Source organism: Xiphophorus couchianus, chromosome 17 (assembly GCF_001444195.1).
Source record: "Xiphophorus couchianus chromosome 17, X_couchianus-1.0, whole genome shotgun sequence".
Taxonomy (NCBI): Eukaryota; Metazoa; Chordata; class Actinopteri; order Cyprinodontiformes; family Poeciliidae; genus Xiphophorus; species Xiphophorus couchianus.
This window is the reverse complement of record NC_040244.1, coordinates 14,840,877-14,859,752: the sequence shown is the minus strand read 5'-3', so window position 1 is coordinate 14,859,752 and position 18,876 is coordinate 14,840,877. Positions and strand designations below refer to the sequence as shown.

The window sequence follows — 18,876 nt, the reverse complement described above, 5'->3', positions numbered from 1 at the left end:
CTTGAAGAGTAACAAAAAATAAAGACATACCTGTTTTAAGATGTATTTTATAAGAAATAAGTGTCTAGAGTGGGGTCACTCCACCTCATTACTGAGTAAACCTACCTAAAAAGTTTTTTTCTCTCTAAAATGTTCGCAAAGATGACACTTTTCCACAAAAATAAAATATCTGTTCACGTTTAACAGTGTTGCCAATGCATATGGAACACATTGCATATTTAGTATACAGGAATGTTCTTTCATAATATGGAACAACGTCATAAAAGGACTTATCCTGATATATGAAAAGGATAATAATGTTGGAAGATATATTATTTCCTAACAGTGAACAGTATGTAAATGCGAAATTAAATGTTCTCGATAAATGTGAAAAATTAAACAAAAGTGCCATCTACTGGACTAAATGGATAATTAAATACAGTTTGTGTTCTATGCAAATTTACTGTACGTCACAATGTTTTTTGTGTGTGTAAGTTTTCTAGTTTAAGTTAGTTATGTATAATATCTACAGGACAGATGTAACACAGGTTTTTTCTGTCTTTATTATATTAAAATAAATTCTGCACAAAAAAAGTTATGTGAAGTCTTTTTATATATATATATATATATAACACGTCTATTAAAGTTTAAGTCACACTCGTTGATATAAAGTACTGATCTAACTTCAAAAGTACAACGACAGACAACGAGATCCCATCAAAACAGAGAACAAAATAGCACACAGAATAACTTCCATCTGCGCGCGAGAGGATCCCTCGCGGCCACCTGCCGCCTCCTCCAACCGGATTCCCAGCATGCACTTCGCTCCGGCCGTGACAGTATCAAGCTTAAAAATCTCCCAACTGATCTGTCCAAGTACAATGTGTTCCTGAGGAAATAGTCCGTGACATGAGGTGGAAGCTGTTGGCCAGAAGATGGCGCTGTTTACCAGAAGGTAGGTGAGTGAGGCTCCGGAGGTAGAGGCGGGTGTGGGAAGCAGTTAGGACGGTTTGTGTCCGAGTGTTTGGGGGGCAACTTGGGCTTTCTGCCCCTTCCCTCCACCCCATTTGCACCATATGCCAGACCTGACTGTCACTTCAGATGAGAACATCTGCAGTGATGGCACAACCGTCTGAGATGCGTTCAAGTGCTCACTGACAGCATTTGTTGCCTCTTGAACAGAGTTCATCTTTGCACTCATTTCTAATACCTACTATACAAATGGAGTATAATTATGAATAGTATGCTTAAATGAAAACAAATAATGATTTGTACTACCTTTGATTAGAACTAGTTTGATTCAAATACGTGGAAATAGTTTTGCTTCACAAACAAAACAAATGCTTTAGCGATTATAAAGTATGCTTTAAAGAATTGTTATAGGGCACGAAGAAGGCATCAAGATACACCACATCAAAACTAATAACATTTTCCATTATACACTTTAAAGTCCTTTAATTGAGATGCCAAAAGTGTTTATAAAATAGCATTAAAATACTTTTAAAACTTTTTGTAGTTTAAGAAACAAAAAACGGCAATGCAGGTTTGACGTGCCTAAAAGCTGCACTTTATGAGCCGGATCTGAGATGCTGTGAATGCCAACTCAAGCACTGAACTCACATTTTTGTGTTTTGATAAGAACACTAAAGGTTAAACGAATCATGAACTGGCTTTTGAAGAATTTGGAGGGTGTTGGAAACATCTAGCTCAGAGTTGACTTCTCTGAAAATGGCAGTTTTCCAGCAAGACCCCACCTTAGGCAGTCTAAATAAAATTTAAATAAAAACCATTAAAATTTTACTGCAGATGCCTACAGAGATATAATAAGCGTAGAATAATTCATGACATGATTTATTTTTCTAATAATTAACGACTAAAGTGGTCAGGACTCAATAATACTGGTGCACCGATTGCAGTTTTTCGCCGATCTTTGAAAGTGCTGACCTGTCGATTGCGACAGAACTTTTTGTCTGAAAAGTCACCACATTGGGGTGATTACTGAAGGCATGAGCTAGTAGGTGATCGTTGAACATTTTCTTTTTCTGGTGTTTTCAAATATAATAATGCCTTTGCTGATGATAAACAGTGTGTTAAAGAATCACTAAGCAGTACAAAATTATTTGGTCAAGGTTTGACTTGCCTAAATGAAAGCATTTTCCAAGCTTGCCCATCTAAGGTGGTGTAAATGCCAAACAGAAGTTAAATTTCCTTGTTATGTATTTTCACAAACAAGGGAACACAATTGAAATCATAAACTGTGCTTTTAAAAAAATGTAGTTAGTATAACATATTCCCAGGTTTAACCTGCTAACATACTCTAGATTTTAAACAGCTGACCAGTTCACTGTTTTAATAAACAGCAGTTTACTATAATTCCGTATCAGATGCTAACATGACTGGTGTCGTGCCACAGGTACCTCTAAGACCTGCATTACATATTAATTACTATAATTAGCGAAACATCCAATAAGACTGTTACCAACAAAACAGTGTTGTCGCTCCACAGCTGTAAACAAACCCGCAGCTAACTCGCCTGGTAGTACATACCTTGGGGGATTTTAACATACATTTTAAACAGTTTCGCGTTTACCTTATGTATATGAGATATCACAGTTTAATACTAAGCAGCTAATAAGTAAAAATGTACTTCTTAGTCGCTAACAGACTGTTGTGAACTTATTAGCAAACATTAGCGATGATGTTAAGGGATTGGAATTTAACACACTCGAGAGCGACACCACCACAGCTAGCTTCCAAACGGCTAACTATCAAGAACAGTTATCTCCTCATTGTTGTGGCTGCCATTCGCTTAAAAATGGAAGAAAACAGAAGAAATCCTTCTCCTTAGTGTGAGGTTTCAACGAGTAATTGGATTAACACGGATATCTGAGAGCACTGCGGTTGTTATTTTTTGCTAACATTCACCAGGCTAGCTAGCCGAGCGCGAGAGCGTGTCCGTTAGCCCAGAAATGGAATTGCAGAGAGGGGAGCCCAAAGAGGCGCGAGGTGAACTCCGGCGCGCCGCAGTTTTAACGGCGAAAATAGCACACTTTTAAAAACCGCACGAGGACGACAAGCACTTTTCTGAGTTGCACGGTGTCAATTCCTCAAAATGGGGTCTGCTAACGTGCGTCTCCGCCATTTTGTGACAGGTTTTTCATTGAGCAAAGGGGTACGTGTAATGGTTGAATGTAACCCCATCAAGAAAGATATCCGCTCGCTTGGCAGTTGCTGCGAGAAGGGATCGGGAGCAATTTTCAACCGACCCCCTCCGTGAGATAAAGTCGTTTTGAGGTGGTCACTAAGGGGTAGTGGCAGTTTACCACTACCGCTGACAAGTATGCAGCAACAGATTTCAGAAAGGAAAATAATATATCTGAGCTTGAGTAACACACAAAAATATATATAACCTTACATAAGACTATTTATAGAAATATGCCGAATAATTCAGATTTTCAGAAAATATCCGGCCTCAACAAAATTGATAGATAATTAAAAAAAAAATACGACTAGTGTTATATTTTAAAGCGAAATATTTGTATTGGAGACAGGGCTGTACTTAAGCAGGGGCAGCAGGTTGGGGCAGGCATAGTTTTGGGGGCCAACATTTTTTTTTATTTTTAATGATTGAATTAATGCTTTAGAAACTCAGTATTTTGTGCATTTCTAGAATAAAAAAAAGACTGTATGAAATGATAGAATTTCATCTCAATAGCTACCATTTAAAAACAATGATGTCATACTCTTTCTTCTTTCTAGCCTAGCTCATGACATCTAGCTCATCAAATCTATCAGCAAGTTTTATTGCTACATTATATCTGTACTAACAAGTCTGAATTTTGGAGTTCCCATATAGACACTCCCCTCAAGTCTTAGTTCTTAATGGGAAAGTTGGAGATCACTGGATAACAACTGGGTTTAGGGACCACAATCACCCCTAACTAGCTAAAACCCATGAACACTCGGGTCCCCTATAAAAACGCTTATAATGCCTATTTGAATAGTTCAAACACCAAAAATACCTTAATATGCATTACTTCATACAGCGGAAACAGTTGGCACTGCCATAGAAGCTAACATTTATAGTCTTCTTTATTTGGGCTGATATAGCCAATCACCTCTGAGGAAAACAAATGGTGCTCCTGGATTGGCTGCTTTGCAAGCACCAGACCAATAGTCTGCCAAGTAGCATTGCATGTAAATACTTCAGATTCCCCATCTGAATTTTTTGTCAAATATTCTTAACATTCTTGACAGAAAAATAGGTGACTATTCCACAAATAATTAGAATATGCCTACAAATAATTCCATATACACAAGGCCCTTTTTAAAGAAAGGAAATCAATGCAAAAATTGTTTCCAAAAATTTTTTTATTATGTGGGCAAGGCTTCATACTACACAGCGTACCTCATTGGATTGTAACAAGATCTTGTGATACTGAAGCATCACAGTGTCTCATTAAGAAGCCCCAAATATGTGTTTTCTGATTGACATCCTGTTGAGTCTACATTTGAATCTCTTATTTTGAAGTAAGGTGAGAACTAATTGACAACTTAGGCTACGATAGACTTCTCAGCTAGATAACTGGCAGCAGTTTGTGGCGTGAGCATTGAAATAGCCTTTTAAATAGTTCATACTCTGTAGAAAAAAAAAACAGTGACAGACAATATGGGCATAACTTGTAAGCACTGTGTAAATACTATGACTAGCTAACCACTAGGTTAGCATTCAAAACTTCTGATTTAATGAGTCTGTACTGTATTTAATCTATATAATCTGTCTATAGTTCCAAATCTAAAATCTACTGCTTAAACCCGAGTTGGATTCTTTAAAAACAGCAATGTTGGAAAGGTATTGTTTTACCTTTCCGACAATTTTGTGATTTGTAAAACCTCCAATTCTGAAAACAACAACAACAAAAAAGAATTCTTAATATTACCCAAAATATAAAATCTTACCTTTAGCATAAACATAATATTATTTATTGTCTTTAAGCTGGGTGAAATGCTGCAGCCCGAGTTCCTATGTAACTATTAATCAAGTATAATTTATCTGCATAGAATAAACTTGTGTTGGTAGGGCATCAAAACTAACCCCACCCACCTATTCTCCAGAATTTGGCCCTGACTGGAGATAAGCAGTGTCTAATAACTAGACTGAAGATTTCAAATGAACTCCAAAGCTATTAACTGTGTATCAGAATACTTTTTAAACTTGGCTTTAGTTCAACATGGAAGTAATTTTACCCCTAAAATACTAAATACCCACCATACAGCGTCTAATTCAAATGATTACGAAGCCGTAGTAATTAAATTAGTACCATCCCCATCCCCCCACGGGACACTTCCAAGAACCTTCTGACCCGTTTTCTAGTCGGCAGAGAGAGGAATTGTCAGACTGTCCCTAAAAAAGAAAACAGTCTCTATTGTTTCAGCAGTCACTGTGCCCGAGCATGGAAACAGTACCGCCACAGGCCACAGAGGGCGCTGCGTGGCAGGCCGGGCTCCGCGGCCTTCACATCTTTTTGTCTGAGAACTGGGTCCTCTGCCGCTCTACAGTGTGTGCGATAGCCTCGGAGCTGCGTCCGTAGCACACTGTCAAACCACTCCAAACGAACACAGCCGCGACCAAAAGCACTAATTGAGCACCTTCCGCCATGGCGCTTCTAACCTACCGGTAAATCGGCCGTGTTTTGGACTGCTCGAGGGAACTTAGTCCGAGCTTGTATCGGGTTTGCTCTCTGTGTGCATCAGTCTTTATTAGCGAGCTGCCGCTCTCCTTGCTACCAGCTATTTCTTTAACTTTTTAAACACTCGGCTCGGCGAATGACTGAGCGCCGGCGGAGTATGGGATCCTTGGTGTCTTAGGAAGCGACTGAAGTGGGGTTCGAGCGTTTTTGCGTGCAAAAACAATGGCAAATTCGACGGGGAAAAATCTCCTAGATCAGCGAAGGAAAGGACAGGCTTTCCTGGACGAGCTGCGGCAATTTCACCAAAGCAGAGGGTGAGATTGGGGCGCCTTTAATCGCGAGAAATACAACTTTAAATTCAAATTGCACGAACATGTGAGCTACCCAGAAGTGTTATTTAAGCATGTGTCAATTTATTTCATGTGTTATCTCAACAGATCGCCGTTCAAGAAGATTCCTATCGTGGGTGGGAAAGAGCTGGATCTGAATGCTCTCTATATCAGAGTCGTCTCTTTAGGTGGATTCGCGAAGGTGAGTGGGGACCTAAAGTGTAATTTCTCCACACTGGACCGCTGGCCGGACCGCTTCAGAACTCCGCGCGGATAACCCGGGACAAGTGTAACCCCCCCATGTACCTCCCAGAAAGACGTTAGTGGGTCGATGTTGGCCTTGTGCTAGTTTGCCATGTATCTCTATGCAATGTGGTGGCTTGTGTTGTTGTGTGGTTTGAATCGAGGAGTCCCACTGCTCGCGGAGTCAGAGTGCAGTTGGAGCGACTCGAAATTAGCGGGCACGTTCACCATCGATTATCGGCACGGAGCCCGGCCTGGGGGTGGGGGGGGAGCACCGCGCGGGGACACGGCGCGTCGCTCCGGGCTTTTACACACAGTTTACACCGGGAGGAGGAGGAGGTGGGGGGGGGGGGAAGCCTGAATTCTGCTTCTCGCCATAGCCATCTTTCTTCGGTTTCACGGCTGGGCTCGACTGTAGGCCTCAGTCAGAGGGCCCCGTGTCAGTGGATACAGTAAACGCTCCCGACACTTTACTCCAAAGACCAAACGACTCGCCGCTAGCAAATGCGTTTGGAGCCGCACGGAGGCAGCTTATTGGACAGTTTGGCCTCGAGCGGTTTTAACTTCAAAAATGGGAAAAGTCAAAGTTAGCTTGTTAGCAACATGGCTAACTAGCGTCAACTGTAACGTTTATGTCCCGAATGGATTCAGGCGGTTTAAATGATCTTTAATCCCCAAAATGTACATTTTTAGCATTACTAAACGAAAGACACGTTAGACTAAGCAACCCTAAGCTTCTTATTGGGTTTATTTAGTTTTAGTTTGCTCGACGAAGTTTGAGAAAGTTATTGATAAACGATGCTGATATTGGCAGGAGCAGCTGCTTTCAGTGTAACCGCTCTATCTTTGAGTTCTTCCTTTTTTCTTTTCTTTTTTCTCTAACCAGCTCCTCTTTTTTTCCCCCCCCTCTTCTTCAATTTTTAGGTGTCTGACAAAAACCAATGGGCAGAACTTGGAGAAGAGTTTAACTTTCCGAGGAGTTGCTCCAACGCAGCATTCGCTTTAAGACAGTACTACCTACGGTAAGCAGGACCGCCGAGCTGCTCTCCTCCCCGTGTTCAGGTAGCATGTGCGGAATGTTTACAAACGTAAAGATGCGAGCAGCAGGATGCAGCCTGCTAGCAAGCAGCACTCGTGACTTACTCCGAGACTTGAGTTGTATTTTAACTCATATATTTTTTTGAGCATGTTTGGAGTACATTTAGTCAGATTGTCACTTGTAAGTCTTTCGGTTCAGGCAGCTGTTTGGAATGAAAGTGGAGCAGCTGGCATTTGTGGTTCTGTTGCAACGATTGCTCCCCACCCCTGCCACCTGCCCACCAGAGATTGCACCTGTGTAGCCATTCATAATTATTGTACAGCCAACTGGTTGTGAAAGAAAGGAGGCCCTCTTGTTTGTGTGCTGTCAACAAGTGGCACCTAGTTGGAAGTAATTGGATTAAAGTCTGAGGTGTTTGCATGGCAGTATTCTAACTTTTTTTTTTTGCTGTCAGAAGATAAAACTATTTGTTTTAATCTCTATTTGGAAGCTCTCTAGTATCAGTTTGCTCGTCTGCCTCTAGATCAGGCCGCAGTTTAAAGATTTGGTGGTATTATGATACATTAGTAGTGCATTCCTCAACTGTTATTGACACTCTGTGACCTTTGGCGTTTTGGGCAGAATCTCTTGGAGTGAGAAACCATCAAACAACATGCAAATTGTGAATTTATCACACTTAAGACATTCTAAGCAGTCCTCATCTATACTAAAACTGTGCTGATATATTTTTGCAGCCCTGTGTTCAGTTCTTAAAAGAATTCACACTTTTGGCTCACGGAAACCACAAACTGTCTATCTCATTCAGGTTTCATGTGATGGACCGACACAAAGTTGCACATAATTTAAAGGGAAGAAAAATAATGCATGTTATGTTACTGGGCGTTCACCGGCTCAGTCTAATGTGAAGTCTCATCCATGTTGTTGACAGAAGTAGATGTAATTACCTGTGTAAAAAAAAAAAAAAAAAAAAGAAAGAACATGCTTATGCTGCTAGTCCACTGCAAGTGTAGTTATTCTGGCGTTTGTCTTGTGTCGGAGCATTCCCGCCGCTGACACAGGCGGAGCGTGTTTGTTCCTACCAGAACCTGATGTTTGCTAACATCAGGTTAACCCTGATCATCCGGTCCGATGCCCACCTGCAACCCCTGTCCGGTTGTGCGTCAGGCAGATGACGGCGAACCAAAACTGTGTTTTTGCCGACCGAGTAAGAGGAACGACCATCTGTTGGCCAAAGATCTCCCCGTCGTGAATGAATCGGACCGTCTCGGGTCAACACTTCCCACTCAGCGGTTCGGCGTGCCAAAGCTCCCGCTGCTGCCCACGAGATCCGAATGCAGCTCTGGAATATGCGAGCGCTCATCACCAGGAACTTTTTTTTTTTTTTTTACTTAATTTTTTTCCCCCGCTCACACTCGCTTGGAGTCGTTTCAACTGAATCAAAGCCCTCGGCATCCTCCGGCCCGTTTGTAGGACTCAGGGGGAAAAGGTGTGCATGTTAAATGAGAGACGTTTCAGATGAGAGACTGAGAACGTCATTAATCTGTAGGTCAGGAAATTCACTGCTTTGGAAAACGACTTACCAGTTGTTGCGTTTTTCTTCCTTCCTTTTATTACCCCTTCAAAGCATCAGCATCTGACCTATATTTCCTGTGTACTCCGCATTATTTAATTCTCTACACAAGTTGTTGTTTTCTATCATTTGCACATACACACACACACACACAAAAAAAAAATGCGTCCGTTGCAGTGAGTTGTGAGAGAGAAGAAAGGCTCCTGGTGTTCTTGGCGTTTCCTCCGAGCTGCAGAGTGTTGTACCCAAGTCAGGTGACTAGAACCGCCGGTTTAACCTCCGTTTGCCCTCCTGGCCTCTGAGTCAGTGACATCTAGGAAGTTTCAGTAGAGCTGCAGCTCATTGAAGGTTCAGTTTGTGTGTTGGGTTTTATTCTGGTGCGAGTTGTGCACGTGGCTGGAGAGTGTGTTTCTTTGGATTTGAAAGCTTTTGTTTATTTCTAGCAAAGTTTTCAGGCATTTATCGGTGACGGGGATTTTCACCCTGTTCTGTGGCAGTGCGTGTTTTGACAGTTAAACTCTGCGGGATGCACCTTTTGAGATTCTCATGATGCTGTAAAACTCTGAGAACTTTCCGATCTACCCACATAAATTGAATCAAAGATGATTTAAGTCCTGTTGCTGCTGCCAACTGTAAAATAATTAAACATGCACCGAGCTGAGATGTTCTGGTTAATACAGATTTTTGGTTTTCTTTAATGCTTGGGGCTATGTGTAAGATGAAAAATGTGTTCCTTGTTAGAGTAGTTTTTAAATCCACTGCACAGTGAGGGAATCAAATATTATTTCTATTTATGTATCAAAGCACATGTTTATCATTTTTAACTTAAAGAAGAAAAAAAATCAATCTCAGATAAGTAGATGTTCCTTCCTGATGATTATAGAATAAAATCAACAAGAGTTTCTAATGTTTATATGACCAGTTGAACATGTTTGACTAAATATGTTCTATTTTTCCTAATGATCTCAAAGAAGTAGTTTGTGATGCGTACAAACTCGGAAGTACTTCACAAACTGTATTGTCTTTTGCTTACGAAGGTCGCCTTTTTTTGTTTTGTTTCTTTATCTGCGCAATGCATGCTGGGCCGTAGATCATAGTCTACACCAGCCTATTGAAAACACACGAGAAGTCAAGGTCATGGACTCTGGCGAGAGTCTGGTTGAGCGAAGCTACCTCAAAGTTTTCTTGTGACCTTTTACACAAGATATCTGAAGTAAACGAACGTGTCACTTGTGAGCTGCTGTTTACTAGAGCTAACGATGGTTAGCAGAGAGCTTCCGCCATTAACACGGAGCCACCACAGTTGGCGGGAGGCTAGCAGGGAGCTTCTGCCGTTAGCGGGGAGCTAATGTAAAATCGAAACAAATTGGAAGACAATGAATGAATGAAGTGACACTGAAGCATAGTTAAGTCTTCTAGGTTAGCCTTTTCAAGCAGCAGCACCAACACCAGCTTTTTCGTCCATCTTTCTCCTCATCGTCTGTTTGGTCCTAATCCTTTTCATTTCTCCTTGTCAAGTCTTTAATGCCTTGTGTCTCAACGCGATACAGGTTCAAATTCAAAGAGCGGAACGTTTCTACTTGCGCAGAGATTACTGCCTTGCCTGGCCGGAGCTAGCGCCTCGGCTTTCATACATCATTTACCCTGGGTGTTATGTTTGCAGGACAATATACACACATCATAGATAGTATTTTACTGCTTTTTTGTTTACATTTTTCACATCTAAAAAAAATTTTATTGGAAAATTGGCCAATTGGTCTACATCTTAAAAATTAGTGACCAATACAAATAAAATACCGTAGCATTTATTCATTTTTGGTGTTTAAATCTATGTAAAAAAAATAATGACTACCAGTACCATTTTTATTTTTTAAGGCCTTATTGTACAGAATATTGTTCCTTTTTCCTGCGTTGCTGTTTCTAGAATAACTCAAATATGAGGAGACCATGTTAGCTTGTTAATTAGCAGGGCTCTGATATTTATCTTGCAGTTGGCTGCTTATCAAACATTCCAAGCTTTTAGTTTTAATTCAGTTTAATTTTTAAAAAAAACTTCCAGTATTTATCCCAAAAGAAATAAAATATCAAAATATTAATATCTGTATCTGCCCATATATTGAAAAAAAAATCTAGATCTGGTATTTGTGATAGTGTTCCCATCCTATAAGGATGGATCTAAGTGGTCTAATTCTATGCTTTATTATTTATTGTACATTATATTCATAATTACTAAGGGCACTTTGTTGTTTTTTTTAATGTTTAACCAAAGTAGTGAAGTTATTGTTGTCAGTTTCATTATTGTCTGTTGGCTTTTGTACTCCTATCTGGACTGACTGGACAAATTGAAGTTATGTTGTTTTTTCATGCTTGACTGAGCCTGTGATGCTACTGGTGCAGAGTTATCAAATAAATTTGTAGTTGAGTCCAGTTATGTCAGCGTTTAAAAAAAAAAAAAAAGTTTTAAGTGAATTTAGCTCCTTTTTTCTGTATCTGTTCGGTATCGGCCGATACTAAACCTCAGATTTATGTTAGAAGTGAAAAAAGTGGATCGGTGCGTCCCTAATTTAGTGTTGAGAGACTCGTTGGAGGGAGGAGTGTGTGAGGAACCAGAAAATCCAGCGCTGAACTTCAACCTCCTGGATGAGTTCAGTGTGTGTGGGTTTTCACACGGCCTGCTGCGGTTTCCCCGCTTCTTGTTTCTGCTGCTGGACTCTCCTGCTCCTCTGGAAACATCTGGAGCAGCCTTTAGATCTGCCTTCCTTCAGTAGTGTTTTATTTTTTTTTTTTTTAACTCCTAGCTAAGGCTCCAGAGCTGTCCAGTTGGTGACTATTTTTGTTGTTGTTGTTTTTATTTTGTGACGGATATGCTTCCCTTTCCCTCCTCCTCACGGACTGTAAAGCAAACTTGTTATCGGCGATAAGATCTGAAGGCCCTGGAGACTTGGTGTTTTTGGTCCGTCTGTAATTCGACCTGCCCTCTAGCAGTGTGGGCCACCACTGATAGCCTAATCTTCTTCTCTCAGCTTCCTCGCTAACAAGCAGATGGACAGATCTGCCTAATGCCTGACAGCGCAGCTACAATCTGGCTCCAGCACTTTATGATATTACGGATGCGTTCCATGTCTGTTCTAGGTGTTGATTTTGGGCGTCTTCCGCGCACGTTGCCCTTTCCAACGCTGGCTACTCAGTATTTACACAGCAACATAATGTTGTTAAGCCCATACATGGTAAATATGTCCAAATGTACACCTGAGTTCACCGATGCCATCGAGATCAGATGCTTGTTGTACCACACAGCTGTTTGTTTAGAACCAGATGGAGTAGAAATGTCAGGCCTGAAAACGACCCTCTGATGCTGGTAGTCAGCACAGATACGACCAATAACAATCGGCATAATTTATATTACTTCCACTGCGTAGAATCATCTTTCTCCAATGGGACAGCCGCAGAATATTATTGTTACTCTCACTATTTAATTCAAAATTGATTTTTGTGTCAAAACAATTCATAATTTCTGCTCCAATCTGCCGGTGTGCAGCGGATCCGCATCAGGCATCACGATTATTTTTGTAATCGGTTATCCTATCGATTAATCGGATACAAAAGTTTCACATTCTGCAGATATTTGATTTAACCACTTTAGCCTTTTTTTTAAAATACGATTTCAAAAATGCTTATCAAGATGAAAATAAGCGATTAAATTCCTTTTTAAATATGAAAATAAACAATTTATTGGAACGCTGTAGCATTATATGCAACAGTGTAGCATTCCTTTAGTGAACGTCTGATCATTTTGGTGCAGGGGAGGCATCTGCAGCTAAAATAAAAAGTTCCAGCATCAACATGTGAAAAGCTTCACCGTTGCTGCCTGACTTGATATCAATAGAATAGGACTGATCTGTTTTTTTGTTTTGTTTTTGTTTTTTTGGATTCACAGGTTAAAAGTTGGATTGCAAAATGTGCTTTTTTTTTTTCTTCTTTATTTTTTTTTTTTTAAGAATTTGAACCCGGTGAAGCCAGAACTTAGCCACTTGAGATGTTTTTGGGTAAAACATAATTACAGAAATTTTTTTTAATCTTAAGTGTAAGAAGTGCATATATTTTTTTTTGAATAGTTTAGGCTTAATTACTGCTGAGTGTCCTTTCAGCAAATTGCCATTTTTGCGTACATACTCCAGTTAACAATTAATCGATTACTAAATCAGTTGACAGTTGTTTAAAAAAAAAAAAAGAATCATTTCCACAATAATTTTCTTGAACTACTCCAGTCTGTTTTTTAAGGCAGAATTACAAATAGACGTTAATGAGTCACATTTATTGCATTTAAAATTTTATCCTATGCTTCGATGGAATTACTCCCTCCATGTGTCCTCTTGTTTTTTTTGGTTTTATGGAACAACCTTCCTGCAGACAGCCTCCTCCGTAGATGACGATGTTGCATTTCCATCCAGACGTTTGTAGCCATTTAACTGTCGCTATTTAGTGAAGAATCATTAAAAAAATTTATTTTCTTCTTACTATGTCAGATAAGCGCTCCTGTACATATATATATATATATATATATATATATATATATATATATAAAAGAAAAGCGGGTAGTCTTTGAACTTGCATTATTATGCCATTATCAATATATTTCTTGAAAATAGTCTCAAAACAACAATGTTATCGTTTATTGCAATCATTTCTAGGGCATTTTATGATCTGGTTGAACTTCTTGTCACAGGCCTACATGCCACAATAAGTTCGTCTAGAAGAATTTTGAATTAAACAGAAATGTAAGATTATAACTAATATACTAATTCAACAAATTAGTACAGTATATTATTGAAAAGTCAATTTATTTCAGGAACTTTATCACAAAGTTAAACACGTTTTCTAGATTAATTATACACAGAAGGATGTTTGAAAGGCGATTTCTGTTAATTATGATGATTTTTCCACTTACAGGTATTGAAAACAGGACATTTAAAATTAGAACATTACCTCAGACAATTTAAAACACACACACACACTTGATTCAGAGATAAGGGCTTAATGAAAAGTAGGCTTAGCACCTGCTGAAATAATACTTATAATCTGGGAAACAAGTGAATATGACTGCATCACTGGATGTCCTTTACCTTTATTTGGTCTTCACTCAGTTCTATCAATCCTGAATTCTTAAACCATGATCCACAGGGCTCATATTTCAAACTCATTTTTCCTTTATGTATTCAAGTACACTAACGTGAACACTCCCACTTTATTTTCCGTCCATAAATACATCAACAACCTGGATGTTCTTTAATGTACTTTTTGTTTTGAGTTCAGGAAAAATAAATTGGACCGATATTAATATTACTGTTAGGGTTGATAGCTGATATCTATCTCTATTCATATTTATATTTATATCTCTCTGTATCTTTTTCTATTTCCATTTATTTTTGTCTGACTCCATGTATCCATATCTCTCTACCGGGCTAATGCTGAAATATTGTTGAAAAATGTTATAATTATGTTTAATTGTGTTGCGTGTAGCTGTCTGATTTAAGCTGCAAGGTTCCCCCCCAGAAAATGAGCTAAGCCCGGTGGTTGGGCTCTAAGGCAGTCATTCTTCCAGCGGTCTGTTGTGTTTCTGAGTTAAAAAATGTTTAAAGTTGACAGGAAATTTTGAAATAGCACTTGATAATTCTGTGTTATTAAAAGATTGGAAGATTAATACCTGAATACCAGCTATAAAGTCTTAAAAATGCAAAAATGTTTTTAAAGAGACTTAAAAAAAAAATATCAATGCTTAGCCTGGTGGAGGCACAACTAAAGCCTGGTGGCCCGCCAGGCTTATAATGCACTGGGGGAAACCCTGAGCATTTGTAGTCTGCAGAAGAGAAATTGTAATGTGGAAAAATGGGATTCAGCATTGAATGAAAAGCAGAAATCGGTCAAGGCCGGTGCATTGCTGCTCGGTTCCAAGCATCAAAAATCATCCTGTGTTAAAAAGAGCGGAGGACATTTTTGAGACTTTGTAGTAATTGATATTTCATCACTGGTTTTCAACTTTTTCTACCTAAAAAACGTTTGTTCCTCCACGACTTCCAGCTGCTAGCAGCTCGTTTTCAGAAAACTGGTACACGTTCTGCTCTCATCTACTCCACGTTTCACACAGCGTGTGCGCTGCAGATTGTCTGGAATTCTCATGGCAAGACATGAGAAAGCCACCATTGGGACGATTTGTCCGACTTTTCCTGTGAGATCAGGGTTTTGCTCTGGAAACTGTTCCAAGGTGAACACAGAGTTCCTGTCTCTCCACTTGATAAGCAACCTGGTTACTGTCAGCAGGACAGTTCAGACTTTGAGAGGTTTAACTTTCTTTTTGGTTTTGTTTTGGAGAATATGGATTTCTTTGAGGACTTTTCCTCCATATTGCACTCGGTTTACTCCGCTCTGATTTGGAAAAGCAAATGTCACGTCACAAGTACGCCTGAAGTACATTCAGCTCTCTGTAATGTTGCATATGAAAGTCCCCAACAGATAACAGTTTTATTTGACATTAATGCAAAAAAAAAGGAAAAAGTAACAGAAAATGAAACTCCTGGATGGGATCAGTAACTTTGTTCCACTTTTTCATGTTCATTGTAGAAGTCCAAAAACATGGATGTTGTGCTGGTTGCTCATTCTAATCTGCTTTCAGGTGTGACTGTTTGGTTATTAATCCATCTCTTATTTGTGCTGTCCATAATCTGACCTTCATGGAAGAGTGGCGGCATCATACTGGGGGCGATAAATTGATTTGATCACTTCAGGTTTTTGAATTTGTTTGGAATTTCTTTTCTTCACCAATGAACTCCTCTGGTTTCCAGAGTTCAGAGTGACGTTTGGGCAGCCATGTCGTTTGACAAGCGCGTTTTCTAGCTTCTATTTATCTGGACTTGTCTTTGTCAAAGCTGTAGAACTCTAGAAGTGTTTTTTTTTCTCATTAGAATGCTTTTCTGTTCATTTGAAGATATTTTTCTGGTCGCATTGCGTCTTCATTCTGTTAATATTGCGACTTTATTCTTGTAATTCAACTAAAAAAATCTCAGTCTCGTAATCTCTACCTAAGGATGCACTGATCCAATTTTTCCACTTCTGATGCCAATATCTGAGGTTTAGTATCAGTCAGTACTGATGGTGGAAAAAAGGTGGATTGATTTTTTTTTTTTTAAACTTTACAGACACAAATGTACTGAATTACAATGCATTTGATAACTCTGCACACTTAAATACACCATGCGCTTCACATGCTTCATCAAAAATATAAAAACTGTATAATTTGTTCAGTAGGTGCAGTTAGGAGTAGAGCGGCTGATGTAGAATAAATTTAGAATAGCTGCATTTCCATTGTGCAAATTGGAACTGTGAAAATTAATTTGCCTATTGGCAACGTCAATTTAGAAAGAAACTCACATTTTTTATTTAAAAGTGATGAGTAGGTTTTTCAGCCGTATCGAAATTGGTTTATTTCACAGAACTTTAATAAACTGTTTTCCCATCAAACGAGTCACATGATCCCCAACCAGATGATACTATTGGTGGAAAAGACAACAGGAAGTGGCAGGATGATGATGGTGTGGCATGTTTTTAAATTGACTTATTGCATGAACAAACTCATTCATGTAATTTTAATTTTGTTTCCTATTTAATGGAAACACCCCAGTTACATTTTTTAACTTTTTTTTTTTACGACATTAGCAGAATATTGACAACGTCTTTCGCACATTTGTCATGAAAATGCATCTACTGCCAAAAACAGGTTGACTACTTTGGTCAAACATCTTTAAGTAAACAGCAACAGACCTTTCAAATGGTTCAGAAAGTGCAGTGAGAAATTATGAGTATAATGTAAAATAAATTCTAAAATATGATGTCGCTCAGAGCACATGGCATAGAATTTACTGAATAGATCTGCTCTTCTGGATTGAGCACATTGTCACGCATAAATGATCTACAATTCTTTTCAATATCTGTACAGATATTGATATTGGATCGCTGCATCTCTGATCCAGTCTGACTCTACATTGCGGAGATGTTAAAAGATGGATCTTTGAACACTTTTTCGAGCCTGCTTAAAAAACATACACCAATGACCTGCGTCCATGTCCAGCAGGGGGCAAACCGCTCTTTTTCTACATCTCCGTATTTCACAGTGATGGCATCTGGGCTGTTGGCATTCAGGAATGAAAGCCAGAGGATTCCTCTTCCGCTGCGATCCAGATGTGTGTAAGTAACGGCCCTGACAGGGACAGTGTCGCGCTCTGCCTCGGCCAGAGGGAGAGGGCAGAGAACGTCGGTACAGCTCCATCTCTCGCTCGCTCTCTCCTGAACGGTTGTAGTGAAATTCATGCAAACGCTGGCGGTTTGTGCTCTCTGTCGGTTGGTAGACGTCTCTCCCGCAGGAAGAGGCTGCTGCTCTCTTCATGCATGTAGGGGGAGAAGAGAAGGGGAAGTGCCGTCACGTGCAACTGCACTCAACAACCCTCCCACCCCCCTATTCCGTCCCCCACCCTGCTTTTATCTCAGACAGCGGTTGATGACGATGCAGTCAGCCCTAGCTTTCTCCCTCCTCTCTCTCTCTCTCACTCTCTTTCCAAATGATGGCAGAGTGTATTTATAGTCCAGCGTGCCGAGCGGGGGATTACCTCGGTGAACAAGCGGGGGCCTAATTCAGAGGCAGGCACTCGTTCGGTGACTCTCTGTCACACTGCCCAGGTTTTTTTTGTGTGTGTGTGTGTGTGTTCATCGCTACCAGGTATTCATCAAATCGCACGATGCTCTTTTGAGAAACGTTTTCCTCTCGCCAAGAGGGAACTCGTATGTATTTCCGACTTTTTCAGCGTTTCGGTAACTGCGAATGTGACCGAAACGTCACAAAGAGCTGCGACTTTGGTGGTTCTGTTGAAGAGAATCCCAGCCCGGCTTTAGGAGCAGCCGCTGCCTGTTAAACCAGCAGAGTGAGACCAGACTCTGCATTGAAAGCAGAGGTGATCAGTTTGCTTGGCAGCAGCAGGGATGTGGGAATAGAACCAGATGGAGCATCAGAACACCTGGGGAAAGATGAGGAGAAAACTTGTTTAGGTGGTCTTGGACAGTACGGACGACTGTTAAGTTCTTGGATCTCGCTTGATGTTCAGCCCGACTCTGGTTGGTGATGAAGTCATGCGTTTGGATATTTAGAATCTAACTCTGGTTGTTTATTACCCGGAGTAGAAAACGTTGGTTCGGCTTCCGCTGGTTGGAGTTTGGAATGATGTCCCGGTTATTTACATGTTGCCATGAACCGGTTTCAAACATTTAATTCAGAACCATTTCTGGAAGCTAGGGCTGAAGTTGAACTTCTTGGTGACATGTTTTTGGTTGCACCAATTGCAGTTTCATGGCTGATCAGATTGTTCAAAAGTCCTATGTTAGATTTATTTATTTATTTTGTCTAAAAAAACAAGTTGGCAACAGTGACCTGGCAGGCGGGTCTGTTAATCAGCCTTCTTTCACAGCAGAGCGAAAGGAGACATTGGCTGATTTTCAGATCTTTGTAGAATAGTTGAGATCAGCTTCATATTTATGTTTCACCCAAAATGAAAGAAATCGAGGCCGATTTTTGGGAGTTTTTAATCCGATATTGAACGTCGGTTACAAATCGAGATGCAAGTTAACAATCAAGTTGATCTAAAGTTGATTGATCTTGTCATATCACTAACAATTAATTGATAAGCGGCGATGTGCTTAAAGAGTTTTTCTCTTCTATCAAAAAAAGCCATAACATCGATGGCTACAATGTACTGTATTAAAAGATACAACATTTTTAACATTGTTTTGTGTCAGTTGTATTGAATCCTTACTTGAAAGTGGTGGTTTTCTGACAATATTAAACTTAAACATGCTCATAAAATATAACAAATCACTTTTTGAATAAATAAAAAAAAAAAAGTTTGTCCTCTGCTTTTCTGACATATTATCCTTGCTTTTGTAGCAAATCTAATATTTGGTTGAGAAGCTGACGCTGCTCTGCCA

The 18,876-nt window shown here is 39.7% G+C and overlaps 1 protein-coding gene across 2 annotated transcripts in view; it reads left to right on the top strand.

Moving 5' to 3' along the window:
* The first annotated feature begins 5,466 nt into the window (after positions 1 to 5,466).
* arid2 (AT-rich interactive domain 2) overlaps positions 5,467 to 18,876 on the top strand; it is a 32,651-nt gene continuing 19,241 nt past the window's right edge. The window contains exons 1-3 of one of the 2 annotated variants that reach the window (XM_028043599.1): positions 5,467 to 5,983; positions 6,107 to 6,200; positions 7,166 to 7,263. In XM_028043599.1, coding sequence (XP_027899400.1) covers positions 5,892 to 5,983; positions 6,107 to 6,200; positions 7,166 to 7,263 — 284 coding nt within the window. In that variant the 5' untranslated portion in view covers positions 5,467 to 5,891. Of the gene's footprint in view, positions 5,984 to 6,106; positions 6,201 to 6,584; positions 7,073 to 7,165; positions 7,264 to 18,876 lie in introns of those variants that run through there. The other variant, XM_028043600.1, reaches the window with a different exon arrangement.